At 36.9% G+C, this 8,287-nt stretch overlaps 2 protein-coding genes across 2 annotated transcripts in view; both read right to left on the bottom strand.

Annotated features, from left to right (window-relative positions):
• Positions 1-464: 464 nt before the first annotated feature.
• LOC111325741 (ciliary microtubule associated protein 1A) lies at positions 465-5,223 on the bottom strand. Its single transcript, XM_022929613.2, has 4 exons — positions 4,706-5,223; positions 3,618-3,841; positions 3,020-3,160; positions 465-1,994 (listed from the first exon to the last, which is right to left on the bottom strand). The coding sequence occupies exons 1-4, from the start codon at positions 4,992-4,994 to the stop codon at positions 1,902-1,904; spliced, it is 747 nt and encodes a 248-aa protein (XP_022785348.1). The 5' UTR covers positions 4,995-5,223; the 3' UTR covers positions 465-1,901.
• A 1,192-nt stretch (positions 5,224-6,415) lies between these two features.
• LOC111325703 (protein lin-52 homolog) overlaps positions 6,416-8,287 on the bottom strand; it is a 5,606-nt gene continuing 3,734 nt past the window's right edge. Inside the window, exons 5-7 of the mRNA XM_022929567.2 lie at positions 7,928-8,000; positions 7,332-7,415; positions 6,416-6,627 (exon numbers count right to left, since the gene is read on the bottom strand). Coding sequence (XP_022785302.1) covers positions 6,563-6,627; positions 7,332-7,415; positions 7,928-8,000 — 222 coding nt within the window. The 3' untranslated portion in view covers positions 6,416-6,562. The remainder of the gene's footprint in view (positions 6,628-7,331; positions 7,416-7,927; positions 8,001-8,287) is intronic.

Raw genomic sequence — 8,287 nt, 5'->3', positions numbered from 1 at the left:
CGAAGTGTTGTGTCCACACTTTTTCAATTTTCTTGCAGGCATCAGGAGCAAAAATTAGATGTAGATCATCAGATAATAAAGACTTAAACCTAAATCAGATAAAGAATATTTCTGATCTCTCTTACCTGCACTGAAAATAGTTGAAAACTTTTGTTTGTTTGAACATTTTCAAACCAAAATTTGATATGTTACACAGGGACACAATCTGAGGACAGCCAACTGTAGATGGCTAGTAATTCCCCCCCCCCCCTTGTGTATCAGTGGGCTCGCAGTGACATATAATTCAAGAGCCACTGATTAAAATACTTTGATATTGAATGATGTTGGCTGCCTGCTTGAAAAAAAAGGGCTTATGAAGGGTGGGGGGGGGGGTCACCTAGCACCCCAGGACCCCCCTCACAATGCCCTTGGACAGGCTTCTATTCCCACAACAGATAGGGTTGAAGAGTGCCATGCACATCTCATAAATATTTTAAAAATTTTAATCTACACAAATCATAGATGAAAGTTAATTTTTACAAAAACATTTGGCATACTTACAAATTACAAAATAAAAATGATATATACTTTGATACGTTTTTTGGAACACTTAGGTTGAAAAGTACTGAAGATCTAAAAACAAAAACATAGATTGACAGGTCCATCTTTTTACTGCACTGAAATCATTGCAATGCTGTGTTCAGTGTCTTTCAGAAACACAAGCTGGGACAAAGTAGTAAGAAAATTTGTGTTCTCTGCTAAAACTCCTCAAAAAATTCAATCCAACTTTTGGTTCAACAGTTTGATTATCGCCTGGTGATTTTGAGTGATGAAAAAAAGATGGATGAGTATCAGTCTATCTTCTTGATTATTACTGACAATACCTTGACAAACTTAAAAAAAAAATTTCTCTTGACTTGTTTCCAAACTAGCTTACAGTACAGTTTTAGTAAGACCTTGCATTTCAAAAGTTACACTGATATTACCTTTGTATTAACGGTCAGTGTTTTCTGTGTTCTACAAGTGTGAACAAGCTTCACACCCAATCTAACTGTTCTTTCCTATGGATAGTTGGTTGAGAGCAAAGAGAAACCCAACGGGTAGCAAGGGTTATGATCATTTTGATTCAAGCTTTGCACACATATATTAAGTTTTTTTCTGAGGAGACAACCTCTTTGAATTTCTCTCTTCTATCTTTAATATATAAAAAACATAAAACAACTAAAAATGAGAACCCACTTTCAAAAAAAGCTATTCTCTTATTGTCTGCTCATAATACAAGCTGCAGCACAAAAAGGAAAAACCAATTTTGTCAAAATGCAACATTTCCTGGCTTCAAATCTTGCTGTGTGAACTACTTTTAATTAACACATTGGACAAAAATTTATTTATGCAACTGTTGATGTTTAGTCCCTGACAATAACAATACACCCTAGAAAAAGGCAAACACTGCTGTGGAAAATACTTAACACTACTTTAGAAATACTTGTACTTAGAAACACAAAAGAGATTAAGTTGGAAGTTTCCAGAAACCCTTACAGCCATAAATTGCAATTTAAGGTTAATGGTTACTTTCTGGAAATTAAAAACAATTATAATTCTTCATACCTGCCAACCTTTTTGAGAAGAAATTCTATGGCATGTATAGGATGCTATTAAATTTCAAGATACTTATACATTTCCAGGGATATCAAATGCAACAGCCTTTACAGAATCTCCAGTTTCCTTCCTTTTGTTATTCTCTTCACGCGTCTGCTTGATTCTATATTGGCACTGTAAGGTGAAACTCTGTCTTGGTCACTCATGGGAGTTAAACGGTTAATCAGAAAGCCCAGGCTAGCTTGAAAAGAAAATTTCCTGATCTGCATGCATCAGAGTTTGTAAGTACTAACAATATAATGGCTACCAGCCATGAATCTCTGTTAATCAACAGGGTCAACAATTAATGGCGCAACATATTCAGACCACCTCTGGCCAAAGTAGAAAGAGGGTTGTTTCTTGAACGTGGAATAGCACTGAAAGAGAAGAAAACAAATTCATTCAGGTTTTACATACTAAAAAAAAATTGAACATATTTACTATTATTGATGAAAAAAGTGCATGACTATAAACGCCCAAGCAGTAAAAAATGATATTTTAAAAATTCTCTATAATAATTATTTGCATTTTAACATTTTTTAATATTTAGTTTACAAGAAAAATTGAGATATGTTCAAATTTACTTCTAAATTTATTTCGGGTTTATTACGAAATCAACTCTTCGCGGGTTTATTACGAATCAACTTAACGGCCTGCTCCCAGTTGGCTTGTTAGCTCAATTGGTAGAGCGCTGCACTAGTATCGCAGAGGTCAGTGGTTCGAGTCCCATACAGGCCTGATTTTTTTCAGGTCTGATTTTCGCTATTGCATAAATAGCGCTATCTACTGCGAGGATCGTGCATCATACGTATCTAATACCGCAGTTCAAAATATATGAACTTCATATATCCATTGTATCTCATTTATCACTTTCATGGGTTTATTACGAATCAACTTAACGGCCTGCTCCCAGTTGGCTTGTTAGCTCAATTGGTAGAGCACTGCACTAGTATTGCAGAGGTCAGTGGTTCGAGTCCCGTACAGGCCTGATTTTTTTCAGGTCTGATTTTCACTATTGCATAAATAGCGCTATCTACTGTGAGGATCGTGCATCATACATATGTAATACCGCAGTTCAATATATATATGAACTTCATATATCCATTGTATCTCATTTATCGCTTTCACGGGTTTATTACGAATCAACTTAACGGCCTGCTCCCGGTTGGCTTGTTAGCTCAATTGGTAGAGCGCTGCACTAGTATCGCAGAGGTCAGTGGTTTGATTTCCGTACAGGCCTGATTTTTTTCAGGTCTGATTTTCACTATTGCATAAATAGCGCTATCTACTGCGAGGATCGTGCATCATACAAATTTATTTCTGATTGGCTGTAGCAATTTCTTTCTTCAGTCCTGTATTTTAGCTGCACTAAATAAAAATGGCCTCTATGATGTTTTCTCACCAGTTCTGGTCTGTGGGCTCCAGGTCCTGGTTTTAGGGTTCGGTCACCTGGTGCATTGTTACGAGCAGTCATGGAAAAGATGGGTTTTCTGTTCCTGTAGATATTTGGATCAGTCACTTTATATGTGCCTGGTCCAGGAGTCTGTATATAAACAAAGACCATGAAAATGTTGAAAGTTGAGAAAGAAAAACAATGGTATTAGTTGCTAAGGCAAACTAACACATACTGCCTATTCTTATTTGCACACTTAGCAGCAATTAAACCCATGATCCCAACCCTGTATAGCACATTATGGTAACATTAATTTGCCATTTGCCTGGCGGAGTTCATGATAGTTACCAATAGCTAAATAGCTAACATTTAAGGAATGGGCATGAGGCAAACACTTCTTCTCCTTGGACAGAATACTTGAACACCACAGGGTTTTCTCCTCACCAGCATTCTATTTTCATCAGCTTTTTTCTGGCATGGGTTGGGAAAGAGGTAATGCAAGTTGAGACATTAGAGGCAAAGTGTCCTAACATCCATCACATGGGTTTGCCATCAACATTTTTTAACAAAAGTTAAACTCTGCTTCTTGCAATCCACAAACACAAACCTTCTTCAAATCCTCATGAAAACTTCCAATCTTCGATCTACTTGTCATAGAGAAGGCAGCTGAAGACTTCTTTCCTACAGCCTTGGGACCAACAATTGATGGCATGTTGTAGTTGTTCGGGGCTGGGTTGTTGTCCTGCTTTCCATATGGAGTACGTAAGCCAAAGGAATATTGTGGGGGAAAGGCATGTTTAAATACCGGCTTTTTCTCTGCCTTGTAATCCCCTTTCAGGAAATAACCACAAGGTAAAAGTGAAATAAAAGTTACACATCTTGTTGAAAAAAAAATTATTTACCTGCCAACTTATTAACCCTTTACGACCTAACTTTAGCATCTGTATTCTCCATTCTTTTCTCAGCAGTACATTTCCTTTGGTACTGATATGGAGACTTTGTTTAACAATCAAAGTACCTTAGGTCAGTGATCATTTTCTCTATTCTCATTAACTAATTCATGATCAACTGCTGGTAGCTCGAGTTTTAGGTGTCATCGATGGACTGAAAGGCTAAGGTCTAGTATTTTGGAGTTTTTTTTTTTCTGCAAAGACAAGGGGAGGACAGAAATTGACTAAAGATCACTTATAACCCTTTTTCTTCCAGAAGTGATTAACTTGCAACTTCTCCCTATAATATCCATACATTACCCTGCCGACAGGTAATGAGAATAGTAGAACTTATCAAGTAGAAGTAGTTAACTTGATCTAACACAAATTCTTATTACTAATCTACAAGAAAAGGTAAAGCAGCTGGAGTTGAGAATTACCAATCAGATCTTGGGATAAAAGGGTGATATGATTTGATTACAGTCGAAGATACAAGTAAATTCTTTGGCCGTGTTCTTAGGAGTCAAAATCCTGTACTTATTGTCGATATTTTCTCAGATTTAAGGTAGATCCTAAGCGTATCAAGTGCGACAGTTTAACAGACATGTTTGCATGCAAAGTATGTTCAGACGGCGTCTCTAGGGACGCGCGGGTTGTGGAATAAGAAATTAACTCCGGGTTTCTATTGTTTTATTACGCAGCACTACAGGATAAACAAACTCTAGGAGAAAAAGAACTAATTTCTGAGGGTATAAACTGAACTCACATGGGGCCGGAGTCTGGAATTTCCCTTGCAAGTTTGTTCGTGAGTGGAGAGTGTACTTCGGTGTCCCTTCCATTCCGAATCGTGTAACATCTTCTATTTTGTACTTGGGACCAGGTCCTGTTAACTGTTGATTTTTCCACGTTCTCGAGCCAAAACTGTAAGCTGGTTTCTGGAATTTTGAAGAATCGTGTCCAATGTAGCCTGTAGTTCCAGGTAAATAATAAGCAGCGGGCCCCGGGCCACGGAACATGGCTCCGATGATGGGACGTCTCCTCTCAGTGTCCGCCATGACGACCAAAGTTTCCCGAACTTTTCACCCCAAAATGCGTAATTAAAACTCAGTTTTCCTACTCTTAAACGCTATACAAAACCACTTTCCTTGTACTTCTACTTAATTCTCTGACAACTGAGCTGAAACGTGGATTCAACGACGAAAAACTGCCAAAAATCTTACCGTAAACACAAATACCCTTCACTATCTCTAAGGAATGGAACGCGGACGATTAGCATTTCTCAATGAAATCTGACACTGTTAAATACTCTTTCTTTTCCTGTCACGCACGAGCAAATCAGTCAAATGTTAAGGGAATTAATTATTCATTCCAGAAATTTGAACCAATAGCTTTCAAGCGGCTTGCTCTTTCGCCCACAAAGGGAAAATCCGATCCATTGGAAAAAGCACTGTTTCAAAAGACAAAACGTCGAAAACTTGTTTGACAACCATAAACCACACGGCGTGTTCACCCCATGTTTTTCTCTCAAGCTTGTTATGGAGCTCAAGCCCTTTTGGAAGTAAAATTTAATTTTTCCTCAACTTTTTTGGCTAATATGACTGTGGTTCATAATTTTCTTGAGGAAATTGGTCTGCAGTAGAGATGATTGAAAATATACTGTAGAGCTATCAAAGTGCCCTCTTGATCATTATTGTTTACCTGTTAAACAAACAAAAGGCAGTATGTATTCAAATAAAAATTATTAAACCTGCCACTTTCTTCTGTGTCTTATACATCTCCACTTAAATATAACACTTCACTTATTCTTGAAAGAGGTATCAAATCTTCCTTGATAGTCTTTTATCACTTAGGAAAATCCATTGCATTTCAACCTCTTTGAAACTACTTACGACAAGATTTCTAAAAGCCATTAGACATTTTAGATTTCAAACACTTCACCTGCCTTTTTGTGGACAGAGCTTTTTCATTAAAATGTGCCAGTGTTAGCAAAATAAATGCTTTTTTTGTTCCAACAAACCGTAAGCTTTGCAAAATACCATTTTCACTAAGCACAAGAATAACCATAAGTTAATTTAAGAGAAAGTGTAGGTTTTAATCACCATGTTGGTATTAACCCTATAACTGCCAAGATCTGATTAGTAATTCTCTCCTCTAGCTGCTACACATGTCCTTGTAAATAGCCACAAGAATTTGGTGTTAGATCAAGAGAACAACTTCACATGTTGTTCTCAGATAATGTATGGATGTTAGGGAGAAATTACAAGTTCATCACTTCTGGAAGTAGAGAGAGTCAATAATGGTGGGTTAAAAACTAGAAGTAATGAAGAAAGTCTTAACAATGATGGATTTCATCCAAGGTCAGAATGAAAAAAGTCACCTCCTTTACTCCCTTCCTTTGTTTAGCTTTATATCTGACCTCTCCCATACCTTCCCTGCACTTTTGTGAAACATGAAAAACACATCATTTATCAGTCAATTGAAAAGAGCTTCATGATTTTAATTCTTTCTTAGCAACAGCTACTATTTACAATTTAAATCAAGACTATCAAGCCACTTGGATTCATTCAAGAGTCATCCAGCCTTGATATTTTAATGGAAAGAATGTTAAGTCAGCTACACAGGTTTATCTTCTTCCTGAGTTGACTTTTTCCAGAATGTTCAAAAACTTTCCTCTTGTCATTTCTCGGGCTGAAAGAAATGAATAAAAAGCTGATTCAACCTGAATTTCACATGGCATTAACATACCAGTAACTTTAACTTTAACTCCCTACAAGGGACTGGGATCTAATTTCTCCTTGTAGCACCACAGCTGAATCAAACAATGAGTTCAGGAGAATAATGGAAATGGTACCAAAGGAAATATGTTAGAAGCAGCATGGAGAATAAAGATATTGATGCACGAGTGCAAAGAGTTACAAAAATGGTTGACACCGAAAATGATTAAAAGATGACACACTATTCAGAGTTCGACACTAACTTTTCAAATTACTAGCCAAGTGGCTGGTGACATCTTAGATGCTATGAAAATGTCAGTTCATTTACTAGCCAAACTGGCTACTGGAAACCGAAAACCACCAGCCAAAACTGAATTTCTACTGGTCTGTGGCAAGTTCGCTACTGTTAGTATCGAACCCTGCTATTCTTCTAAATCAAATCAGATTTCAATGCTAGTCTTATGAAGAAAAACTTTATGTCCCTCTCTGTGTATCAGATAAAAGTTCACATGTTTCAAGGACATGGAAGAAAAAAGGAGTTGAACCTCAATTGGCAAGTCAACAGGAGCCTTCTATCTCCTAGAGGCTTGGCTACTTGTAAGCTATTAAACAAATTGAGTTAATGCAGGAAGAAACAAATCAGAATTGCCAAAACAAATCCAAAAAAAGAACCCTCACCCTCATCCAGACCAAGCTGAAAGGCTAGGTTTTGAAGTCCCCGCACTTTCTCCATTAGTTGAGATGTAGTGAGACTTCCAAATTCTAAGAAAAAAAATCAGATGGGTTTAGTTATTCCGTAGGGTTTTACATTTTTAAAGAGAGAATAATTAAAAATAAACTCCCAGCCACCCTCCCATGGTCCAACTTCTACATATATTTACTTGTTCCAAGTCTCTACCCCAAGATCAATGTCGGCCAACCATTCAAGTAAATGACAAACATGGAGGTGGTTTAACACAACTGAGATGTTTATCATGGGCAGTAGCAATTTTATTTCCATTTTAGGTTTTTGGAAGAGAAAACCACACATTCAGCAATCAGATTCAATTTGTCTGATCAATGACTTTATCCGCTGAAAATCTGGAAAATGTCCTTTAGACACTTTAAATTTTCAAAATAAAGTGTAAGTTGCTGGTTCAAGATGGTAGACTAGCAGTTGGTTTTGGCTGGTTACCAGCTTTTATTGACAGCTTTGAATCTATAGGAAAATTTATGGTTAGAAAAGGGAAGATTATGAGTCAGATCCTAAGACTAATTATAAGGATTCAATCTACCTTGTAACATGTCCATGTCATCCTTTTCCAGTTCAGCCAGCCACTTTGGTGGAGTACTTGATAATGAAAATGGCTGCCAAAAAATATCAAATACTGTATAAAGTGGTCAAAGCTTTTTTTTCTTCTGAAAGTAGACACACATCTTTGTGCAAGGGGAATTATAGTATATTGTACAAAATACTCAAACACATGTATCATTTCCTTTATTTTAATGTTCTTATTGGAAAATTTTGGGTGTTGACATAAGGAGAAATTATAAACAAAGGCTGAAAGTTTCTAAAGAAACTGTGGTGCTGCGTCAGTGAGATAACAAGGTAATTTGGTCGTATCAACTAAGTTGAAATTGTAAATTGGTCACCA

Source organism: Stylophora pistillata, chromosome 14, assembly GCF_964205215.1.
Source record: "Stylophora pistillata chromosome 14, jaStyPist1.2, whole genome shotgun sequence".
Taxonomy (NCBI): domain Eukaryota; kingdom Metazoa; phylum Cnidaria; class Anthozoa; order Scleractinia; family Pocilloporidae; genus Stylophora; species Stylophora pistillata.
Note: the sequence above shows the minus strand (reverse complement) of the source record. Positions and strands in the feature narration are given on the sequence as shown.